At 32.8% G+C, this 24,331-nt stretch overlaps 3 protein-coding genes across 18 annotated transcripts in view; 2 read left to right on the top strand and 1 right to left on the bottom strand.

Moving 5' to 3' along the window:
• Window positions 1-1,984: 1,984 nt before the first annotated feature.
• Window positions 1,985-10,366, top strand: LOC132706844 (uncharacterized). Of its 11 annotated transcripts, none has more exons than XM_060678472.1 (7): window positions 2,416-2,991; window positions 3,736-5,083; window positions 5,135-5,307; window positions 5,367-5,452; window positions 5,612-5,784; window positions 6,267-7,854; window positions 9,890-10,208. In XM_060678472.1, the coding sequence occupies exons 1-2, from the start codon at window positions 2,640-2,642 to the stop codon at window positions 4,596-4,598; spliced, it is 1,215 nt and encodes a 404-aa protein (XP_060534455.1). In that variant the 5' UTR covers window positions 2,416-2,639; the 3' UTR covers window positions 4,599-5,083; window positions 5,135-5,307; window positions 5,367-5,452; window positions 5,612-5,784; window positions 6,267-7,854; window positions 9,890-10,208. The 11 variants fall into 11 exon arrangements, with proteins under 11 accessions (XP_060534471.1, XP_060534474.1, XP_060534455.1 ...); XM_060678487.1 differs by having other exon boundaries at window positions 5,529-5,784; XM_060678488.1 differs by having other exon boundaries at window positions 1,985-2,652; window positions 2,713-2,991; window positions 5,135-5,784.
• A 69-nt stretch (window positions 10,367-10,435) lies between these two features.
• Window positions 10,436-13,693, bottom strand: LOC132706832 (aprataxin and PNK-like factor). 2 transcript variants are annotated; one of them, XM_060678416.1, is made up of 6 exons: window positions 13,484-13,693; window positions 13,357-13,428; window positions 13,036-13,301; window positions 12,034-12,588; window positions 11,674-11,840; window positions 10,436-10,764 (listed from the first exon to the last, which is right to left on the bottom strand). In XM_060678416.1, exons 1-6 carry the CDS (start codon window positions 13,583-13,585, stop codon window positions 10,571-10,573), a joined length of 1,356 nt encoding a protein of 451 aa, XP_060534399.1. In that variant the 5' UTR covers window positions 13,586-13,693; the 3' UTR covers window positions 10,436-10,570. The 2 variants fall into 2 exon arrangements, with proteins under 2 accessions (XP_060534399.1, XP_060534407.1); XM_060678424.1 differs by having other exon boundaries at window positions 12,034-12,549; window positions 13,484-13,692.
• Window positions 13,694-14,234: 541 nt separating this feature from the next.
• The window catches only part of LOC132706807 (protein lingerer), a 28,365-nt gene continuing 18,268 nt past the window's right edge, over window positions 14,235-24,331 (top strand). For 2 of the 5 annotated variants that reach the window (XM_060678370.1, XM_060678403.1), the window contains exons 1-13: window positions 14,235-14,388; window positions 14,808-14,929; window positions 15,271-15,461; window positions 15,670-15,813; window positions 16,646-16,842; window positions 16,904-17,040; window positions 17,307-17,481; window positions 21,514-21,706; window positions 22,014-22,208; window positions 22,503-22,799; window positions 22,966-23,217; window positions 23,445-23,679; window positions 23,901-24,116. In XM_060678370.1, coding sequence (XP_060534353.1) covers window positions 14,854-14,929; window positions 15,271-15,461; window positions 15,670-15,813; window positions 16,646-16,842; window positions 16,904-17,040; window positions 17,307-17,481; window positions 21,514-21,706; window positions 22,014-22,208; window positions 22,503-22,799; window positions 22,966-23,217; window positions 23,445-23,679; window positions 23,901-24,116 — 2,308 coding nt within the window. In that variant the 5' untranslated portion in view covers window positions 14,235-14,388; window positions 14,808-14,853. Of the gene's footprint in view, window positions 14,475-14,639; window positions 14,660-14,807; window positions 14,930-15,270; window positions 15,462-15,669; window positions 15,814-16,645; window positions 16,843-16,903; window positions 17,041-17,306; window positions 17,482-21,513; window positions 21,707-22,013; window positions 22,209-22,502; window positions 22,800-22,965; window positions 23,218-23,444; window positions 23,680-23,900; window positions 24,117-24,331 lie in introns of those variants that run through there. The other 3 variants (XM_060678394.1, XM_060678377.1, XM_060678386.1) reach the window with 3 other exon arrangements.

Here is a 24,331-nt window from a genome sequence, read left to right as displayed (position 1 = left end):
ACAACTTCTTTTAATAAAAATCAGTAAACTTTACAAGTCTTTATATTGTCCAATTTGTTGCCAGTACAGAAGAGATGGTCTAGTTTTCGTCGTGGAAAACAAATTTGATTTTTTAAAAAACTTTATTCAAGTGAGATGACAAAAAGCTGGCGATGTGGATGGGAACTTTTATTCAGCGGTTTACAATATTAGAGCGTTTATAACTCCTCCGCCCTTAGATGAAAGCACGGGTACAACAAGTGCTTTCACTTTAAATAATAATATTCTCGTTTTGTTTATCAATTTTAGGTAACCTTTTAAATGGAAAACATCTATATAACAAATAAAGCAAAATCAATATAATTATTAGGTACAACAGAACTGTCCAAACACTAGTTCTTGTAGAATATATAGGTAATGACATATTTCCAAGGTTTTCTTTTGCTTCGTCCATTTGGATTTGTAGCTCTTTTATTTCCTTTAGGTTGATCGTGTCCACTGCGTGTGGTTCATCGAAGATTGTTTTCTGTTGGTGTAGTAGTAAGACATTTACTTCCGGTAGACGGGTGTCATCAAATCTCAATCGATTAGGGGTATAGGTCCTTAGTTCAGTTCTTCCAATGTTTGTACTTTGCAAATTGGGGAAGATTCGATAAGGTGAGATCCGAATAATGGTACAGTGTTAATGTCGTCATTACATTGCACTGATGCTATTGTCTACTTAGGTGTCACAATAATCAATTTTACATTTTGGATTCTAAAAATTTTTATTTCTTGAAGTTGGATTTTAATTGGTTTACAGTTTGTCACATTGGTCTTGTGAGTTATTATTTCCACTGAACAAGGCGGCTGTTTCTGCATATAGGTAATATATATATTTTTACACATCAACTCATTTTTTACACATTCAGAGTTCATAAATGAGTACATATTTCCACTCAATGCAAGGTATGGTTTGATCGGTATATTGACGTAATATTGCAGTTCTTGTTCACTATTAACTGGTAGCGGATACAATTGGTAATATTGATAAATTTCTAATTCTACTAGTGGTAGTTCCAAAATAAAAGTTATTATTAGTCCTCTAGAGTAGCTTTTTATTTCTATAATTTTTTCAAAATTTAATATATTTTCGATAGATAACTCGAACGGTAGTTGGTTTTCCTTTAATTCTTTTTTTTTATGTTTTTAATTTCTTCGAATAGTTCGGACGGATCAATTATCGAATTATGTAAAGTATTTAATTTAGCAAAGCTGATTGCGGTTTCGATGCGAGATGGGAAACTAGTAATATAATATGTATGGGAACTTTTATTCAGCGGTTTACAATATTAGAGCGTTTATAACTGTCTTGTGGGTAACGTATGTACGTACGTAACTATATAATTGCGCGACTGGATGACACAAGAAATTTTCTACTCAGGTTATTCTACGCATTTATTTCATTTTGAAAATTGTACCTAGGCTACTTTGGCCTTTTCCATATTACGACAAATAACCTCTGAATAGTATATTAAGAAGTTTGTTATGATAGGACTAGTTAAGACTCATTCGTGAATTCAGAATATCAAAAAATGCAATTTTAAAATTGAAAAAGTGTAAATCCCGCTCCAACCGCGCTACATATTATCAAAAACTTTCAATCAATTCAATTCAAATCCCTACCAACTGCTTAAGTGGTTAAGCTTTCTTGTGCCACCCGATATATGGAGAATTTTTCATTGATTTTTTCAAAGCAAGTTACTTTTTATAAAATCAAATGCAATAATCGGGTATCTATGTTTTCCAGACGTATGCAGTGTTCGTTAAAAAATATTTTGCTCAAGCGTAAAATACATTGATTTGATTTGTAATAAAATCAAAAACAAACGTTTACCCTTCAGCAAATATATTTTCTTTTAAATCTCGTTATACGACCGCAAAAAAATAGTCTTTCTACTCCCTTCTTTAAAATACGCAATTATACACCGACCAATCGTTCGGAAAGTGTCATTTTCCACGTCAGTTTCGTTTCGTACCATATACACTAGAGATATAGAGGCACTGCATATGCGGATGGCGCAAAAGTGCAGGTTAATGCGGTGCATCAATTTCTACCGTAGTGGGACCACAATATTATATAATAGTTATGTTTTCTTGTTTATCAAGCACTCGCTCCGCTGTGCTCCGCTCGTGCGAAATAAGGTCATGACTCAAATGCCATATTTGTTGCATAATATACTGTTATAAACCCATCAATATTTTTTCTAAATTAACTTTATTGTTACGTGTATAATAACCTACCTTTTTCTCCAGATTTTTGCCGAGAGGAGTTCCGAGAAATTTTCATTAATAAATTTGTTGCTAAATTTCAAAATATTTTAATTTCAACAAATTTAATTCTTATTTCGAACCCTTATTGATTGTTAAATTATGATTTTATATCTTAGAGTTAAGTTGGCAATGTCTATTTTGTATTCTGTGCCTTTTGGTTGTGGTCTGTGTTATGTTTGACCAGAAACTAAAAGGAACACGACGACATACAAAAAAAACTGCAAAGGAAAAGAGAAATGTTTCAACTGTGGGGAAAAGAGACATGACAAAGATCATGATGATGATTCCCATTCGTGTCCCACTAAGTGTCGTTTTTGTAGGGGAAATTACAAAACCACTAGTAAGACATGTCCCGAATATGTAAGCAGCAAAATATTAAAAAGTTGACGGCCTTTGAAAATTTGACTTACTATGATGCAGAAAAAATGTGTCCAAAAACATATATCCAAAAGAATGACCCCAGAGATTTTCCAATTCACGACCGACTCTCTCGCAATAATCGAAGTTTATCAGAGCAGGAGACGATCATCCCGTCCCAAAGAAGAGTGACTGATTTTAATACAGGTAGGAACAAAAGATCATACCTTTATGATCCCAGAGATTTTCCAATTCACGACCGACTCTTTCGCAATAATCGAAGGTTATTAGAGCAGGAGATGATCATCCCGTCCCAAAGAAGGGTGACTGATTTGAATACAGGTAGGAACAAAAGATCATATCAACAAGTAACTTCAAACGAACCAAATAAAAAGAGAATAGTACAAAGATCTTATGACAAAGCAGATCACAATATTTCCCAAACCCAAGACCTGAAAAAAATGATCGGAATTCGTTTATAAAAGACTATTCTCAGTCAAAAGAAGTGTCTCGAATCAGAGCTATGGATTGAAAGTGGCCTCACCTAACGATGAGGCTTCTTTTGTAAATTCTATCTAAAATTTAAAAAAATCTCTAGAGAGAATCAGAATACAATTAAAAAATTTGTTTTAAACCACTTGCGTAATAATAGTTATATGGACTGTAACAAGTCCTGAAAGTAATTGTAGCAAAGTGTTCTCTGACACGGACATCCAAAGAAGAAAACTAACCTTCCAATTCAACAACTTGAAAATTATTCAATGGAATGTTAGAAGTGTTAAAGCCAATAGATCAAACCTAATAACTCTAGTTAGAGAACACAAACCAGACATAATATGTTTGAACGAAACATGGCTGAAGACAGATTCCAGTTTTTATTTAAAATCGTACAACATCGTAAGACAAGACAGACAGGAAGGCTATGGAGGGTGGCAACATGTATTAGGAATAATTTAATCTATAACCAACTAAAAACTTCTAATGATGAAACCTCACAGTACATTATAATCAAAATAAGTAATTTAAATATAATTAATGTGTATTCTAACTCTAATAACAATATAACAAACGACTTTTTGTCAACAGTTTTCGAAGGACTCACTGATAATGCAGTCCTTATGGGTGACCTTAACACCCACCATCCATTATGGGATGAAGCCCCTCCGAACAGAAGAGGAAACCTGATAGCAGATTTTGTTACCTTTAATGATTATGTAATATTAAATGACGGTTCACCAACTTTTTTCCAGCCACCGCAGTCTCCAGTTAGCGCAGTCGATATAACGATAGTATCTAACAATATAGCTCAAATGCTAAATTGGGAGGTTTTGGACGACTGCGGAAAGAGTGACCATTTTCCAACTCTCGTGAAGTTCAAGGATAGAAGCTGTAGTAAACTAGGGCACAAAGTGATTTCTTACACCTATCGAAACTTTGGTAGGGCGGACCGGAACAAATTTTATGGAACTGTTGTAGCTGATATATCTATTAATGGTCAAGATCTGCGATTTGTGAAATTAAACAACATAATAAATAAAGCGGCGGATCTCTCCATCCCCATGGTAGTTAAGTTTTCATCAGGAAAAATATACAATCCTTGCTGGGACCACGATTGCTCTGAAATAATAAACAGAAGTAAAGAGTGTATTAAAAATTTTAAACTGAATCCAACTCTAGAGAATTATATTCAGGCAAAAAGCAATATAGCACTAGCTAAAAAACAGTTAAACAGCCAGAAGAGGTCAAAATTTATTGAATTTTGCGAATGTCTTAACAGAAAATCAAATATATCATATGTATGGGAAAAAATTAATAGATTTAAAGGGAAAAAAGTTTCCTGCAAACTTCATAATATCGATGACTCCCTGAGAGAGGGAATTTTGAATAAAATGGCCATTTGCAATATGGAACCCAAATTCATGCTGAAAATTCCTATGGAACATATTTAAACAGATTTAAAACATAAAAAGTCCTCAGCCCCGGGTTTGGATGACGTCTCGTATGCGATGATTAATCTACCAAATGAAGCAAAAAAAACCTTACTGAAAATATATAAAAATCTTCTGGATGGGGATGTCATCCCTATCGAGTGGAAAAAATATAACATCATGCCCATACTTAAACCCAATAAAAGCCCCCATAGCATTGACCATTTTAGACCATTTACCTTGGCATCATGTTATATTAAAGTGTTAGAGAAAATGATCAAAAACCGTATGGAACATTTACTGGAAAGCAAAAATGCTTTCTCTGCCTATGACAGTTAATATCCATAAACTATATAATAAACTCAACGAACTTAATATTCTGGTGCAGCTTTCCAACCTTATCTTTAAAATTCTGGAAAATAGATCTTTATTCTCCAAGAATAATGAAGGCTCCCTAATTGGACCAATATTATCGACTTCGGGCCTCCCACAGGGGTCCCCCTTAAGTACAGTACTTTTTAACATTTATACATTAGAATTATATAAATTCTTTCAAGGGAAAGTCAAGATTGTGGCTTACGCGGATGATTGGGTCCTGCTCTGCGAAGGAAAAGACATAAAGTTACTGGTAAGCAAATTTATAGAGCTCTACAAACATTACAGAACTGGCTAGAGAACAACAACCTTTCCCTGTGCACTGATAAATGTGAAGCGGTGTGGTTTACAAAAGGTAGGAGAAGAGCTCCACCGGTAAATATAAAAATAGATAATAAGGAAATTGCTTTTAAGAACCATACCAAATGTTTAGGAGTAGTGCTACAAAAAATATGAAGTGGAATATGCACGTGGACTATATCTGTGATAAAGCAAAAAAGGTAATTAATATAATGAAATGCGTAAGCAGAGTTTCATGGGGTGCAGACCCGCAAATCTTAATGACCCTCTGATTAGGACCCACCTAGATTATGGTTTCATCTTCTTGAACCCCAATAACAAGACTGCACTTAACAAGTACAACATGATTCATTTTGAAGGTTTGAGAATAGCGCTGGGAGGTCAACACCAACGAATGTCTTGCTGGCGGAAGTATCGGAACTGGACCTGGATACAAGGAGGAGAAAACTGGCAGTGTCCTTTATGGCTGGAGTTCTAGCCATTGCGGACCACCCTTTAACAGACCTCATAGAGAATCTCAGAAATTACTATGGTATGTATGGAGATGATTTAGATAGAGATGAAGATAGAACATCGGGAGCCCCCTAAATGGTCCAGGCATTTAATATGTATTTGCCGTACCGTAACAGACTTTACTCGGGTGCGACTTTCCCGTGCTTTAACGTAGACTTTTTTAACTCTATTGCCGTGATCAAACCACTTAAGCTAAATATAAATAGAGAAAATGCGGAAATAGATATCCTAACACATTGTCTGGTTTTTACTGATGCCTCTAAACAGGGTGAGAGGGTTGGCTTTGGCGTTTATATACCAAAAATTAATTATAAATTTTCGGCAAAACTTCACAAAGAAATGTGTATTGCCACTGCAGAGACGATAGCAATAAAGGAGGGACTAAGAGTTGCTCTACAAAGAGCCTTTACAAAAGTTATTATTTTATCAGATTCTCTAAGCGAGATTTCTAAAATTGCAAATGGAAATTCCAACACTAAAATGGACTACATAATGTTACAGGTCCGAGAGATGATGGCTAAAAGTATGGGAGTAGCTATTAGGATGGCCTGGATACCGGGGCACTCGGGTATTGAAGGTAATGAAAAAGTGGATTCTCTGGCTAAAATAGGAAAAGACCTAAACATCCGCTTGAATATCAAACTGGACATACATGACGTGAGGAATACAATTCTTAGAGATATTACTAATGTTATTCGAGAACGGTGGAAAAACCCAATACAAGACAAAGGTAAAAGATATAGAAAGCTAATACAACGTAATTTTCCTAATAGAAGATGGTTTTCTGAACTTGCCTACATAGACAGACGCCATATAACTACTATAATTAGAATGAGAACTGGACACTGCGCGGCGGGGGAACACCTGGCCCGGATAGGGGTTAGGGACTCTCCTTTCTGCGAGTGTGGTGGGGTTGAGAACCTTAATCATATATTTTTCGAGTGCCTTATAACAAAGGTCCCGGGTGGGGATTTATACGTAAACTTTAGAAGTTTCGGACTTAACTTACCACTTTGTGTTGAAAATATGTTAAGCACTCCGAGTGCGGAGATCATACAAATGGTCATATGCTTTTTAGATTATAATAGGATAAAACTTTAAGTTAGGAGTCGAGGTCGGACAGCCTCTCCCTAGTAACAATACTAGGGAATTTTAAATTGTATGTATTTGTTGTTTTGTTTCAGATCTGACGAGCGTGGTCCCATGGTCCATCCTAGGCCAGGAACGCCCGTCCCAAGATCCATAATGCTGGAACTTGTTTGTCCTTTTTTGTTTTTAGATGCCTGTTTGTCTGTGTTTTTTGGGAGCTCTGAACCTGCCTACTAACTGACCCTATCTCCTTAGCAGCTTTAGATGCCTCTTAAACAGAAATAGAATTCTGAAAAGTAAACTTCCCCAGGAGAACATTCTCGATTATCTGGGGCAGTTCGAAATAGTGCTGGCAAATTGCCTAGTAGCAGCGCCAACCGCAGAAGAAGAAGAAAATTTAGTTAGAAGAATTCCGTTTTATCATTTTAACATGGTAGCAGAGGTCCGTGGTTATTGAAAAATCAAAAAAAGAGAAAATCATTAAAATGACTACTGAAAAGAAAGACGAACTGATCTTGCAAGTGTTTGATGGAACCGAATAAAGACCTGAAATAATCACCTAATTGGAATGGAACAAAAAGGAATTGAGAGGAAAGAACTACATAGTAAGTAGTCTCAACAATACACAACTGGAACTAGTTATATTACAGCCTAGGGCAAAACAGATGATACAAAAATTAGAGAACTCTATTTGGTAAAGAGTAGTGCTATTAAGCTGTTATATAAAAGAAAGCTGTTAGATTTAAAAATAAATGAAAGAGATAACCCAACGGAATTTTTCAATGAATTTGAGAAACTCTCCACTCTAAGCCGAGGTAATTATCAACGAAAAGAAGAAGACAGTCGACATGTTGCAAGTACATCAAAAGTAGAACATATCGACAGCAATTACACATTCCATGTGGAAGTTTTGACGACACAAACTGAAGATTCCCCAGCAAAATAAGATCACATTGATGGCTGTTGGACAGTGGTTGTTCGGACCACATAGTAAACACTGGTAAGTATTTTTCAGAATTCATAAATCTTACAAAACCAGTAAATGTCAGGTAGGTTATGGTTTTTCTTTAACATCAGAAAAGATAGGTAATATTAATGTATACTTTGAAGTTTGTGGCAGAGTCATGAAAATTAATATTAAAAATGTATATTTTGTGCCAAATATGAAACGTAATTTGTTAAGCGTGTCTTGTAATACTAAGCTGAATAATTTTATTATGTATAGGTACATTAGTTGCCGTAGGCACAAAAAGAAATAAGTTATATGAACTAACTACTAATGTTTATGATTATAAAAATGCAGAATCTTATCATACAAATGTGCAAGAAATGACAAAGAAGGAAGAATGGCATTGAAGAAGTAAAGCAAATGCAAAAGCAAAAAAAGATTATTCACAGAGATGTGTATGGTCCAATAAAACAGGAAAGTTATGAAGGTGAAAAATATTTTGTAAGTTTTGGTTAGTAAGTTTGGTATGTCTACGACCAGGACCTCCTTATACTCATGAGTTAAATGGTGTAGCGGAAAGATACAACAGAACAATTATGAATCATGCTAGATGTTTATTAGCTGAAGCAAAACTTGATAAATCTTATTGGCCAGAATGTATCGGGACGGCTGCCTATATGGGAAATAGTTTGTTAGCAAACACAAAAGTTCAAAGTAAAAAACCGAATGTATCTAAATTACGATTGTATGGAAGCACCGCATTTGTTAGAATTCCAGAAAAATGTAGAGATTAAAAATTAAATCCAAAAGCAAAGGAATCTTAGTAGGATACACCGACCTGGGCTACCAAATTCTAGTTAACGGCAAAGTGATAATTAGTATAAATGTACAATTTATTGTACTATGAAGGTGACAATTCAATAGAAAATGACAATATAAAGCATGAGTAGTAGCAAAAGGATTTCAACAATTATACCAAGAAGAAAAAGAAATATACTGTATACAGTATTTACGGTTTTACATCATTTCTCGCCCGCAATCTAGACGCGATGACGTCATTTACTATTACTACGTACTGCATGTTTTCAGAAAACAAGTAGTTTTTTCAAAACCATTTACCCAAGATATTTGAAAAAATATTATTTTAAATTGCACTTACCAGTACAAATTTAATATTTACCGAAGTGTGCCGTAATTTTCAAGTTCGACGAGATGTGAAGGACACTTTATACAGGGTGCATGCACAATTAAATTACATCGATTTTGCCAAAGTTCGAGATTTTAAACTAACAATAAATTTAAAGTCGGTATTTATTAAAATCATTTGACGATCGATTATTTTGCAGGCTAGTGTATAATTTAATATCCTGTAAAAAACTGAAAAATATACCCGAAGTGGGCTCGATTTACTTGAATTAAAGATTTTTCGAATTCAATTACTTTACCCATATATCTTTTTTTTTAAAAAAAAGGCAGATCATAGGTTTCGTTTAACCATACATACTCATGAAGAAAATAATTAGAATTTTCTTCTTTTTCTTTCTGCCTTCATAAACTAATCCGATAGTAGTCAAATTACGGTATAGGTTTTCACATGACATCCGATTTGGGTTATGTCTGCTCTTTTCTAAAGAACGTTTATATATTTTTTCATTTATAGTTGTTCTCCTTTTCCGTTGAGGATGTCGAAATGAATACGATACTTATTATTAGCTAACCAAAAATAACCAAACTTTTATGGTATAGGTATACAAGTGAGCCTCGGTTTCCTAAAATATTTATGTAAATAGGGTTCTTCACCGATTTGTTACAGGCGATTTATGTATCGTCAATAAATAACAAAAAAATAAATAGCTAACCGAAAATGTGTAAAAATATCACTATGCGTTTTTTTTAGTAAACTTTATAATGGATAACTCTTTCAGTGGGGCTATATTTTTACATTTAATTAACTTGCATGGTGATTTCTTTACTATTTATAAAGAAACTTGCTTGTTTGCTGATTGTTTAACCTTCTGCAAATTAAATTTTCCTACTTCCTTATACGTGAAAATATACAGTATTTGCTAGTTTTGTTTACTTACAGGTCGTGTCAAAAAATCAAGTTATATATCGGGTGGCCAAATAAATGTGCAGAGTACTGTTGGAAACTATTCGTCATCGAGACTTGTAGTAAAAATTCGTATTATCAAAGTGGTCAAAGGAGACCGTGGAAAATATTTTTCGATGGTTGCCAAAGGGCATAAGTGCACGTAGCAAATAACTACTGCAGATTTTCAAAGAACACTCACGATGTTGGTTCACATTATCTCTAAAAGTATATCCAATATGTTTAATTTAACTATTTATTACGTAATTATTAAATTTTCACTTTGTAATCTCACACACCAATGATTTGTTGATTCCTCATCCCACCCAATTTTAGTTGAACGTCTGTGGTTTTGGTAGTGAAAAGCGGATCCCAAAAATTGAGTTTCAAAATATCAAAGGACGACCTCCAAGTCAAGAAATGATCTTAAATTTCCCTGGAATATTTGGATTATTCCTCATTTTTATTCAACCATGTTTTCTGACGATGAACTTTATGCTCCAAGTGTTGCCCAAATTTACTGAAATCCTGTTGCGTCGCGCTTTTTATGATTTTTTTACTCGTAGGTAAGGAGATGCTCTATGATGAAAACAATTTGAAATATTACTTTATTCAAACTTAAAAATATATAATTTTTTTTTATCAGTTATGGTGCTCATTTTTTTGCTTCATCAAGAATCAGTCTTCTTGGAATTCTTGAGAATCAGTATCACTATCACTTTCCTCGCTGCACTGATATTCATCACTGGAATCATCACATAGAAATGGATCATCTAAATCATAGTCATCTGTAGGACTTTCATTAGACCTTTGCCTTTTTGTTTTTCGTAAATCTTTCTTATTGAGCTGCTGAAATGGTAATTGAGGAGAACCTGAAATTATATAACGCACAAATACAAGCTTTTGTTTTGGAAATTCCAAAGTCAATAAGATCATAATTTACTCAATTAGTTGTGATAAATAAAACTTCATGTAATACTGACCTAACTAATTTATTCAAAGAAAACAGAACATCTTTTTATTAATTTCTTTAGAAAACATGACCATGTATGTATTGACAGAGTTCTGGAGACCACTGTCAATACATGTAATATATATGTATAACTGCCTGATCAACTTGTCTAAATATTTGGCCGCATTTCATATCAAAATGTACAGAAGGAGAAAAAATAACAATACAGTGCAACTTCTCTTATCTGTGCAGACTCTAATCAGAACACCCAAATTGCGATGTTATAATGGAAACGATCCTGTTAAGACTTGTTCCCATTCGCCTCTTAAGCCGTTAAACAACATGTTTGAACGCTTATTTATGTTACAAATGTCAAAAAGAAAACATGTAACTTTATAACTATGTAAGAATGTTGCGATTTTAAAAGGAATAGAGAGTGGTGCAAACTACGAAACATGGTGTTCGGAAAACAACCTTCAGTATCACACATAAGAATCGAGAAAAAATTACATCAAGTATATACAATACATATATTAAATATATGTTCTTTTTCTTATAGTGTATTTAGTTGCTAATCCGAATAGGTCATTACAACTAGCGGTTAAGATTAAAGAGCACTGCATTTAACTCTAGCATAACTCCAAAATAAACTGGAACTCAAAAATATATTTAAATATAAAGTAATACTCGTTAAAATTAATATTTGATTTGGCGACATGCTATTTATATGTTCAGCATCACTTTCATAATTAGCCTTGCTATTCCTTTCTATTGCAATGTTCACACATTGGACATGAGTGTATAATTTGAACTGCATATCTAAAATTACTTGGTTTTGGAGCAGGTTTGGCGGGGTGCTTAAATTGCCGACGATGTACTAAGTTCTGTCTATAACATGCAATCCCATAAGGGCAGGCAGGTCGATCATCGTTGGGATCTTCATCAAAGTCGCTATCCCCTGGGTGACTAAAGAGATCACGGTGATTTGGATTTGTCCTATTAACAAATAATAGTAAATAGAGAATGCTAATAGATAACTTGTCAAAAAATTAAGGTGGTTAATTTAGTTAAGGTTAAATAGTTTCCAAAAAATTACTTTGCAGATAAAATTTATAACAAATTTGAGGAATTTTTTTAAGTTCATGGCACCTATATTATGTAAGTCTGATCAGCAAAAATGAATGTTTACCTATAACAGGTAGGTCCATACCAACATCTATCCCGTCTTCCCCATGGACTACTTCTTGATGGGGTACTAATATCTTGTTTTCCTGTTGTGCCCTTTTTAGTCTCAATTGTTGTTTCTTCTTTAATTTTCAATTCCTCAGTTGTCTCTTGCTTTATTGAAGCATGATTTACTAATTGGTTGCTACTATATTCTGATATTGATGGTACATCTTCATATCTCAAAGGCGACATGCTGTTTTTTTCCTGTGAATTATCCAATACCAGTGACTCGTGTTTTATTTCTAGCGAAGTTATTTCATTGTCCTTGATATCATTAGACGCTCTTGCACTATTCTGTTTAGAAGTATTATGTATATTATCTATAACACTTGTTGTTGGTATTGCAGTTAATTCTGTTTTTTGATTGACTCTATGGACATCCTGAACACAAATTTCGTCCCCATTGGAATCAGGACTCACTGTTGTAGAAGTAGACAATTTTGATGTTTGATCTCCATTATCAGATTTTTTATCTAATCTGTAAAATAGAACATTTCTTGTGTGTTGGGTACCAATCCTACAAACCTTTTATTTATCAGTAATTAATATGATTTTTTAACTTAATTCTTGCTAAAACTGAATGTGGCTGTATACTGTGCAGCATTATTAATTTTTATGTTAGAGTGGATGACATTATTTCAAATCCTTCTACTAAATAATTTCTTTAAAGGTCTATGATTAAAAAATTATGCACAAATTTCAGAATATTAATAAACAATAAACTTAAATCCTAACTATGTGATTAGAATAGATAAGTTCAAACCAACTCGATGAAGATTTCTTAAAATGCTATCATATTCCATTGGTGTTACATTCTATTGATTTGATTGATTTGATAAACTACATAAAAAAAAACTGTAAATATGGAGAAGATAAAAAAAGCTCCACTTCTTTTGTAAAATGTGTGGTTATTCAATTTATCAAATAACTAGCAAACTTTCCAACTAAGGAGTAACACACAAACCGAGATTTCTTGGAGTTTGCAGACTCAGATTCGCTGTCATTTTGTCTTTTTAAAAGATTATTATGTTCAAGGCTTGAAGGAACATAATTTTCATTCAAAGCATTTTCCTCAATTTGAACATCTTGGTTAATTTTAATTTGAAACCATAATGCATCTGGTAACAAGGAGAATTGATCTCCATCAAAAAGTTCATGGCTTTGGCCACTGTTTAAAATGGTTATCTTTTTTCCTGAGGCTGCTCTGAAAAAACATGGATTCTGGTGAACCTAAAATACACATTTTTTGAACATTTACAGAGTGTAAATGGAATATAAATCTCACTGAAGTTAGTGTAGCTACATGTTCTGAAATTTTGACAACTGCATGCTTTCGAGATACTCTCTTATCTTTTACCTAAAAAGGATTTGTAATAGTAATACATATTTCAATTACCAGATATATATCATACATCTAACAAGCCACCTCTGCCTAAGGTATGAGTTCCGTTTGATAAACTCACAATAACATTTTCCTGATGAATGTCATCCAAATAATAAATTAAAATATTCATGTCTTCTAACAAAATCAATAAATAAAGTGCAAAATACTAACTAAACAAAAATGTTTTTATAAAAATACATTCAATTGCACCATATATCATAAAAGCAAAGTATAAAAAATCGTCGTCTTTTATATTTCACACCAAGGTGGGCAGGCTGCTAAGATGATTCGCCCATTATTGACGTCCTTCGAGGAAGTAAGGAAAATTGTGGTGTCACGCATCTATTTTTTGTAGTAACATCAGAGACAAGAAATTGTTCTTTTAAACGGTTGGCTATACATTGGGTACAACGGACAATGCGCTCTTGGCGTCATTCAACATCGCCATTGCCGACATCCACCTAGGGAAGTAAATAATATTAATTTGGAATATAATTTAGAAATTCGGAATTGTGGGGACACAGAAATACATAAAGATACATTTTCTTTTTGAAACAACTACAGAAAATTCAGTGACCTTTGACGACAATAGGTTTTTATGATAAATTAGTCACTGTTATCGTAAAGTGAAATCGGCAATCTTAATAAAGCCTTTGTTAAGTAACCTTTAATTTGTGACGTATATACCGAATACCGATAAATTAGAAAACTGTCCGGTAATAATCAAATAAAATAATTCAAAATTTCAAATGTATAAACTTTCCATTGAATAGGCAAAATGATATTTCACAATTTACTTTATTAAATATTGCGAAATTTATAATCGCAACAAAACAACTCTTTCTGTTTGAAAATTGGTTATTGTCATTTATTGTTTTCTTGCGGCCATTTGTAATGTCACGTGATATAAGTGCGTTGCGGGGCAGATAATAGGTATGGTTAACGTAGTAAAGTTTTCTTTGATGTAATATGATATTCTTTCACTATTTTATTTAAAGCGATGATCCTAGTTTTGCAAAGTTAGTGAATATTTTGTATTTTTTTCCTTATTAAAGTTAGCAGTTCAACACTTTTGTCTATACATGGCTGTTTGTCAATAACCCAAGTCTTTTATATTTTCCGAAATGGCGTCGTTCCACATGGTGTTATGACGGTCAAGTTTCTGTTTAGATTATTAAAACTGGATTTAATTCATATGATTTATGTTAGGTTTAGTTTTATAGTGTTTATTTCTATAATGTAACTACTCAGTCTTGTTCTTTTAGCGGGTGGTTTTTCACAAACCTCTGACTACATTGCTTATTTTATTACAGTAGTAGTTTTTTGTTTGTAATATATTTTTTAATTTGCAGATTGTTGTATATAGAATCACTGTACATATTGTACAAATAACAAAACATGAGTTCCAACATTCGAACCACCTCAAAGGGTGGAAAGGGGCTAAAGTCTGATAAGTCCCACAAATCAGATGGAAGTAAGTACCTCTAGTTTCAGAAACTTGGTAATGTTGCACAAGCAATTTAGTTTATAAATCCAATATACCAGTTCATAGTTTTTAAGCTTCAATCTTTTTTTCAATTTGGAAAGTTTGTCACTAGAATAATTTTTAAAACTTTTGATTCAAATTTATATTGAAAGTAAGTTTACAAAATTACTACTTAGAATTATATGGAAAATAGAAATTATGTACTTCAAAAATAGCACTAAATTTTTGCACTCCAAATTCTTACCGCTTTCATACAATTCATACACAAATCTAAGTTTGCACAAACTTTTTAGGTTCTAATGTTGATAAGTGTTGATTGTAAATTTTAGGCAAAGGAACAAGTGACAAATTTCACAATAAAGAGGCCAACTCCAAAAATGAGGAGCTTAGTATTAGAGAAAAAGTAAAACAACTCATTGAAATGACTCAACGATCTGAAGAGGAAGTTTGTTTGGCGTTGCATGAAAGTGACAATGATATTAATGGTGCTATCAATATGTTATTTGAGGAGTTGGGTACTGTAAGTACACCTGTTTTATGGTCATAGAGTTCTTTTTTTATTTTATTTTTTGCCACAGTAAATGAATTTCATATTTACAAATTTTCCGAAGCATATAGGTGGCAATTACAAAATTTACAATTTTAATAATCATTTTTAAGAAAAAGTTAAATTTATTTGTTCATGAATAATATTTGTTCACTTTTTCCAAAGAAAATGATATTTTAAGGGTGAATGGGAAACACGTGATAAGAAGAAAAAAAAGAGGCAAGCTTCAGCTAGCAAACCTGACAAGGGTGGTGAAGAGGGAGCTGCTGTTGATGATTGGAATGATGGAGGTACACAGGGGCCAGTTAGATCTGGTGATGAAAAAGTAAGTTTTGATTTGTCCTCAATATTATGTATAATTTTTGGGTGCCAGTTTTGTATTTGGTCCACCTAAGGTTATTTGGTTTAGTATCGTCTACCCAAGCTTATTTAGATAGTTTCTTGTCGTTACATCAAATCTGAATTAAAATGCGACAAGGACCAGCTAACCAAAGGTTGGGTTCAGCTGATACTAAACTCTTACTTATTTTTGTGTAAAGCAAATTAGATAATAACAGTTCAAATAGGAAATGCCAATTTTTTCTCACTAGCAAATTAAATAAATTTTAAATTTTAATTATAACTGTTTCTTTTTTTAACATTTTATCAGATGATATCATTGAAATCTGAAATGGCATTATTCAAATTTTTTGGTTTTTTTGATAGTGTGATTATACTTTTTACATAATCACCTAAAATTACACTGAAGCAGAATTAAACTGTAGGAGCTTATTTTATTTCATTGTTAAAGATTATTTGTATCCAATCATTATGTAATAAGGAAGAGAACTAAAGGGCAGGTTGGGGCTATTGATTGTGATGTGATCTTAGACTAAAAGCCAATTCCACTTAAATAAAAAATAAAAATATTTGTCACAGCATTATCTTACAAATTTCTTTTAGATATTTAAATTGTCACGTGATTAAAGTTTCTTTCAGGATTCATTTGATTTATTAAATTCGCATTTTATTGGCAATTTCTGGATTGTTGTAAGATATTCATTTAATTAATACAAAGAGAGTACATATTAATATCTGAATTTGTTTATGTTTTTCTCAGAATCTGAAATACTAAATTTGGATAGAGTATTGCATTTATGTGGCAGTCATTTTTCTAGGAAAGGAGTCGCAACCACAGTAATGGAGCTACAGGCCGTTATAGCCGCAAGACTGGATCAGGCAAGGAACGACATGAAAATGAACGGAACTTTGAAGATGGAAGTGCAGGAAGGGGAAATGATAGGCGATGGCGTCAGGGAGCCCCTACGCGTGGTGGAGGTGGAAGAGGTGGACGTGGCGGCGGCAGAGGGGGAAGGTGAGTTGTAAAAATATGTGGTAATCATAGACCTAGCTTGACTTTTGTTTTGATTTTTTAGATATCCACCAAGAGGTAGTCGTGGTGGTGGCGCTCATCGGAATGATTCCAATTACAACAAGCAACCTATTGATACTTGGGATAACTCGAATACATGGGACAATACTACTTTGCCTGCCACTAATCATAACACTGCTGGTAAATTGTTAATGAAAAAAAACAAAAATTAAAATGCTCTGAACAAACATTCCACTGGTCTGAAGTCAATTTACCCAACAACTTAGATTTGCTTTCCTCCTATACTCTTTGAAAGTATGAGGTAGTTTAAGAACACTTGTTTAGGAAAACTATAGTGTAGATAGTGTTAGCATTTCAATTACTACTGGTGACTGAGATGGAGCAGTGTTGTGTTTCTAAGTAGTTCTGTTATCTTAGTAACTGTCAAATTGTATGTTTTGTTTTAGATGAGTGGGATGATTTTCCTGGCGCCGACGAGTGGTCAACTGAAGAGTACAGCCTGGTAGAAACAAAAGTATTTACCCCAAGTGTGCAGCCAAGTGTGGATACATTCAGTGAAACTACGGCAGCCAATTTGGAGCAAAATCTAAGTAATTTATCTAACCAAGAAAACAATTACGGGTGAGTTACAGATTACATTCTCCACGCTGAAATATATTTAAAGACTTTTACTACAAGAACTTCCTGTAATATTTAAGTTATATAAACAAGATTGTGGGTATCAAGGTACAATTCCGTTTTTGGAGGTGCCATCTTTTTTAATATGACAATTAAAGACTGCCATTTTTTGATATATTAACATTTTGAGTTAGAATTGTCCGATGTGCCCCGACAGATGTCCTAAGAAATGGAATATCATAATAATGGAGTAACCTGCATTTGCCTTATTTTTACCAACAACGGCAATTACAACCATTGTAAATTTAGACAGTTTTCCTTGATTATCTCAAAAATGTAATTTTGCATGACCAGTTTTAACATGCAATTGTTAAGACTTTTTATCCCTCTTTAATGGATTGCTTGTACTAGAATTTTAAAATAGTCAGAAAGTCAGACTGTCCATAGAAGTGTGAACAAAATTATTTTGTAATTATTTTATGTAAAAAAAATATAACAAATTTTTGAAGAAAAATTTAACTTGTTTTTTAAATAAATTATAAAACTATTCAAAAAACAGTTTCACCTATTGCATTTGCTATAGGACTTAACATATATTATCCCAAGCATAAAAAAATACTTTTGTTGCACTTAAGAATATATTACATGTGTCAAAAAAAAATCGAAACATACAAAAAAATACTGATGCGTAAATGAACCACTGGGAAAAAACATTAAATAATGTTTTGGGGCATATGAGATGTAACATATAATTTATACATAAATATACAAAAGAAAGTTCAAATTCGACAGAAAAAAACTAAAAAAAAGAACCTGTTTTGATACAATAAAAACGCATGTATGTAAATGTACATTACACTTATTACAAACGTAAATTGTGTGGCTGTGGCAGAATCTACATCTCCTTCGGGCTGTATTAGAGGTGACCTTGATTATCATAACGCACTTCTTCTATGGTAGGTGCCAGATTTCTTTGAGTAACTGTTTTATCAGTTTTTAAAAGTCGCAATGTTAGATTTAAAATTTACCTGGGAAATCTTTTGTTCGTTGAGAATATTATACTATTTCCATGCCGTCACTACTAAACTATCCAGTGAGTTACAAAATAAAGGCCACCACCATTTTTTTCCAAATTCCTGGCACCTGTAATTAGCAATTCTGTTCTCATATAAATCTACCTCACCCATATATCTCTTGTATTGGGCAATTACTTATGTTTTTGGTATATTTACATCTTTCGGTTCTTGTTTATTATAAGGTTTTACATTTTAGACAGGATCTACACTAGAAACACTACTTGCCACAGTTACAACTGAATTCATATGCTGAAAGATAGGATGCACGGTCTTTTTTTTTTTCAAATGATTTACGATTTTCTATTGAACATTTATTTGTTCTATTTTCACGGATAGTACCGGTGCCAAAATAACCATTAGTTTTTAAATGTACAAATAGTTTAAATGATAAAAAAAAATTCTCAAAAAAAATTTGGTGATTTACTGGTTTATCTACAACAGAAAGTAGACTCATGACAACGTCATCGCAAAGACCAAGGTCAGAATGAGGTTTATTTTGATCACCACCGTATAGAAGTGAATAAAATAGGTACCCATCAGATAATCAAAGGCACCAAACTTTGAAGCCAAAAGGAACTGCCAAAGTGAGGTACCATTTGTTCATTTAAGGATGAGCTGCACGAAAATATGCCAAACTGAAGATTTTTTTTTATTTATTAAATCAAAGAAGGGTCTAACTTTTGAAAATTTATCATTTTTATCCAACAGATTATTGTCAGATAAGTACAAGTTTTGCTTTATCAATTGCAATCTATTACGGCTCATACATTTTTTTATAAGATCAATTCCTTTGTCTTCATCAATAATGCTAAATATGTGGCAATGAATGATAACCCCAGAACAATCAAATGCCTACAAAATTTAAAAGTTAATTTTTTGACAACGAGAATTCATGGTGGTTATTGTTTTGAGCATATTTTACCGAAAATTTTAAAATCAAATCAATCACTTCGTCATCAAAAAAAAAAAAAAATTCAAGCAGAGTTTTTCCAAAAAGCCTATTTTTTTGTTCCTCCATTGACAGTAGAAGCAAGCCATTTGCAGAAAGCATGTCTTCTTTTGAATTCCAGGGTTTCATCATCTGATGAGTCCCATTATTCAGGTTCAGTAGTTGCTGAATTACAGGACTGTTGAAGGACAGCTGTATCATTTGGTGTATGTAACTCGATAGTTCCAACTATATCAGTTGGTTCCCCAAACTCTTGTAGATTTATGTTATCGTTCATATCTTCTTCGTCAGTCAAGGTATCCACGTCGGGTGGAATATAGACCGCGTCAATATGTTCTGTAAATATTTTTTCGCGTTATTTTTAGCATAAATTTACAAGGAATGGAATGCAACTTTCATTGTTATTGACCTCATCTATCACGATCTCCTCCATAGCCGTCTCTAATTCCTTTTCAGTCAAATACCTCGAAATCAAAATAAATAAGAACTAAAAGTTCAGATTTTCACGAAATTATATATTATGACATGACAATTGTTTCGACAACATCGTGTCTTTATCAAATGTAATATTTACAAACTACCTGCTACTATATATACCGAAAAATGACCATAAAACCTTAATTAATGTTGTTGCGAGAATTTAAGTGCAATAAAGGAGAGGTATTTAAATCTAATTGATTGTTAAGCAATACATTTGAATGTCTCATTTTGTTAATCACCATGGCTTCCAATAAATTTAGTTTTCTACTTTTTGTGGCTGTATGTAATGTTTCAAAATTGTCGTCAAAAATGTGTTTTTCTGTGTTTAAGTGTGTAGCATAATTAGAATCTAGACTATTGTTTTTAAACGCTCTTATATGTTCGTTAATGCGTTTCTTGAAGGATCCACCTGTTTGTCCAATATAAATTTTAGGACAAGATCTACATTTCATCCCAAAAATCAGGTGTCTACAGGTTGAAATGTAGATCTTGTCCTAAAATTTATATTGGACAAACAGGTAGATCCTTCAAGAAACGCATTAACGAACATATAAGAGCGTTTAAAAACAATAGTCTAGATTCTAATTATGCTACACACTTAAACACAGAAAAACACATTTTTGACGACGACACACAGCCACAAAAAGTAGAAAACTAAATTTATTGGAAGCCATGAAGATTAACAAAATGAGACATTCAAATGTATTGCTTAACAATCAATTAGATTTAAATACCTCTCCTTTATTGAACTTAAATTCTCGCAACAACATTAATTAAGGTTTTATGGTCATTTTTCGATATATATAGTAGCAGGTAGTTTGTAAATATTACATTTGATAAAGACACGGTGTTGTCGAAACAATTGTCATGTCATAATATAAAATTTCGGGAAAATCTGAACTTTTAGTTCTTATTTATTTTGATAAATGGATTTTCATCAAGTAAAAGCCACCTCAGTTCAAATACCTCGAAATTGCCATATTTTACGAACTGTAACGTTCTCTGCACAAGGCACAAACTAATACTAAAGAATACGCTAATTGTTGAATGTTTATTGTACATGCGCTGACTTGCAATAACAAAATTTTGTTTCACAGATAAAACCAGTGGTGCATTCACGCACCAGTAAATATTTTCAAAAAATAAAGCATAATCAATATAGTATTTCCAATGTATGTTTTCTGCGATGTGATCTACATTCTATAGACTTAACAAAAATGGCAATACAAATCCAAAATATTTTTTTTTACTATTTACTATTTTTACTACACATCTATGTACCGCTTTTGTTAACTTTTGAAGTCATATGTAAGATCTTTTGTTTACACATAAATTAGCGATTTCTATGGTTTTATGTCCTTTGGTAGTGGTAATAATAAAATTTCTAAATGGATGTGCAAAAATATTTCCTGGATGTGACAAAAAAAAACATAAATACATTAACGCACCACTGGGACAAAATGGGTTAATTTTATGCACTGTTCTTGTTGGCAATTGTGTCTCTCATTTTTTTTTTGTTATTTGTTGCAGTCAACAATTGAATCAGTCGTTACAAATTGGCCAACAAAATGTACAAATTCCATCCCAAAGTCCAGTTCCGCCATTGGTAGGAACATTGACCGCTGCACAAACACAGTATTTCTCACAATTATCCCAACAGAATAGCGAGAATCTTAACAAACAATACAGTTCTGTGGCTTCATATCCAAGTTCTGTACAGCAGGTAATTAATTAATTTGCATTACACTTAAAACGAATCGAGTTTAAACAGTTAGATAACTCTTTGAATAGAATCGGTTAGCAAAACTTTAGCATTGTTTTTTTACAGTTTTTTATGATGAACGATGACGAGACAGAACATTTATTTTAAAAAACTATGTTTACTAAATGACAAGTTTTTTGTTATTTACCAAAACTAGTTTTGACAAATTATTGTTATGATGTTTCTCACACTTCTGATAATCAATTAAGAAAACTACAAATTGGTGGTTTTTATAAGTCAACAAGTTAATGAAAAGTGTAACTTTTAGGTTTACAACACCTCTCCTCAAGTTTACAATTCATCAGCCACGCAGCAGCTATATAACAGTACCTCCCAGCAGTCCTATAGTACACAACCTTATAATGCGAATCAGTTAAATAATTACAGTACTAGCAATTTTCAGTCTGCTAATCAGCCTGTTAGGACGAAAACTCAAAGAGCAAGAGTACCTCCACCTTCAAAGGTTTGTTCACTTCTTTCGGCACAGTAATGTTGCAACCATTTGCTTACAGTAAAATTTTAAAAATTAGTTCTGATTTCATTCAAAACTTCTCTAAATTTAAATTCTTGATTGTGTTGTAACATTTCTAAAGAAAGTTCTGTTCATATTTTATTTATTCTCTTAATTTTTGGCAAAATTCAGTTAACCAATTTGATATTAATAAATACAAATAATATAATACAAAAAAGTAGTTGTTTTATTGTAGAACAAATCTTGTGTGAGTGAATTACATTTGTGCAATATCTGTTCGTTTAGATTCCATCTAGCGCAGTTGAAATGCCTGGTGGGGATATGAATAGCAGTATAACTTACCTTGACGTTCAGTTTGGTGCTATGGACTTGATGGACAATAACTTTGATTCTAACACATCGGATTTGAAATTTGGTAGCAGTGCAAATAATTCTGCTTCGAACCTGGTAGAGAGTACCTCGGGTACTTCTGCTGGTGGCTTGGATTTGGCAACTGGATCAACAAACCAGAGTGCAAGTGGATTAGATCCTTATTCCAAAAACGCATCACAAAGCAGTATTAGTTCATCTTTAACACAGAATGTGAGTAGTGTTTTTGTTAAATCTTCATGCCGGGCAAACATACATCTCTATGGCATTTTCCGATTATAAAATACAAGTTTGTAACAACTTGTATATCATTTTATTTGCGTTGCTACTAAAATATGAATATATGGCAAACTCTAATTGGTTTATTTCTGATCTGCAGCTTTCTAATTCGGACAATGTTTCTCAAACTAGTGAACATTTAAGTACTAGTTACAATACCACATCATCTGTTACTGCTAGAAGTACATCTCAAACATCGGGTATTGTATCCGTTTCGTCTTCAACGCCATCTGGTTTAGATTTAACGAAACAACAGCAAGAAAATCATTCTTATAGCTCCCAGTCAACGACTTATAATTCATATCCGTCTAACGCAAACACATATAGTGCGTCACCTTATAGTTCAACACAGGTGGGTTATTGTATCACATTTTTGAAAATATTAAATGGTATTTGTTCATGATGAGCGATGACGAGAATGAGTTAGGGACATCGAAAATCATTATGGCAAGTTTTTTGCCTCCTTGATTTTCTGCGGTCCTTTAACCAAGATTTTTAATGGCATTCTGATATCTGTTATTTTTAATTGTTGATTTAGGTCTTATCTTCCGTTTGGTGCTTGACACTTTTATCTTTTAGACAACTGCAAGCTCTTACGGAATGGCTAACCAAGGCAGTACATATATAAATAACCAATCAGCTAATTCGTATAACACTGTTAGTGCGAGTTCATATCCAAATCCATACCCGGGTTCTACATCATATCAGTCCAATACAAATGCAGCATTTCCCTCCATGACTCAGACAAATTCGTATCAGACAAGTAGTCCATCTTATCCAAATACTAGCCAGTCAGTATATGGCGCTAACACAGGTATGTCTTTAAGTATTTATACATAATTATAAATATTTACAGGATCAACATGTTTGATTCTCAGTGAAAGGAAAATTATTTTATTTTTTAATATATTGTTATTAAATTTGTTATAAAACGTGAGTGTAGTAGCTTCTAGATACTAGGAAAATTTCGCAAATTTAACAAATTTGATATTTTTTAAAATAAAATTTTCTTTTGGTAACTAGGCTTTATTTTAGGGTTAAGTAAATCAAATTTTGGTAGTACAGCAACAAGTCAATACAACAATTACAGTTCCTCGACTACAAATAAATTAGGCAAAGAAAATTCATATGATAATAGCACAAGCACAGGCAATAGTTCTCACAGTGCTGCAACCAATAACACCACCTCTACGAATTCATTGTCATTATCGCAATCGACAGTTCCTAGTACAAAGACGACCGCAACTTTAGGTGAGTTTAAGGTTTAAGGAATATATGTATAAATTACAGTATCTGTATTTTTGTAGTCCTGGCATCTTATATACTTTCAAATAGCATTTTAGCAGTATTGATGTCATTACTTTTCATTTTTTATTTGATCTCGAAAATTTTAGTCATTAACAGACTTAAGAGTAAGATAACCGGTAAAAAAGTTATTATAAAAGAACTGTATATGTGAATTCAAA

This window comes from Cylas formicarius, unplaced genomic scaffold (genome assembly GCF_029955315.1).
Source record: "Cylas formicarius isolate icCylForm1 unplaced genomic scaffold, icCylForm1.1 PGA_scaffold_10__41_contigs__length_53128322, whole genome shotgun sequence".
Classification (NCBI taxonomy): Eukaryota; Metazoa; Arthropoda; class Insecta; order Coleoptera; family Brentidae; genus Cylas; species Cylas formicarius.
This window is presented reverse-complemented; position numbering and strand designations above follow the sequence as displayed.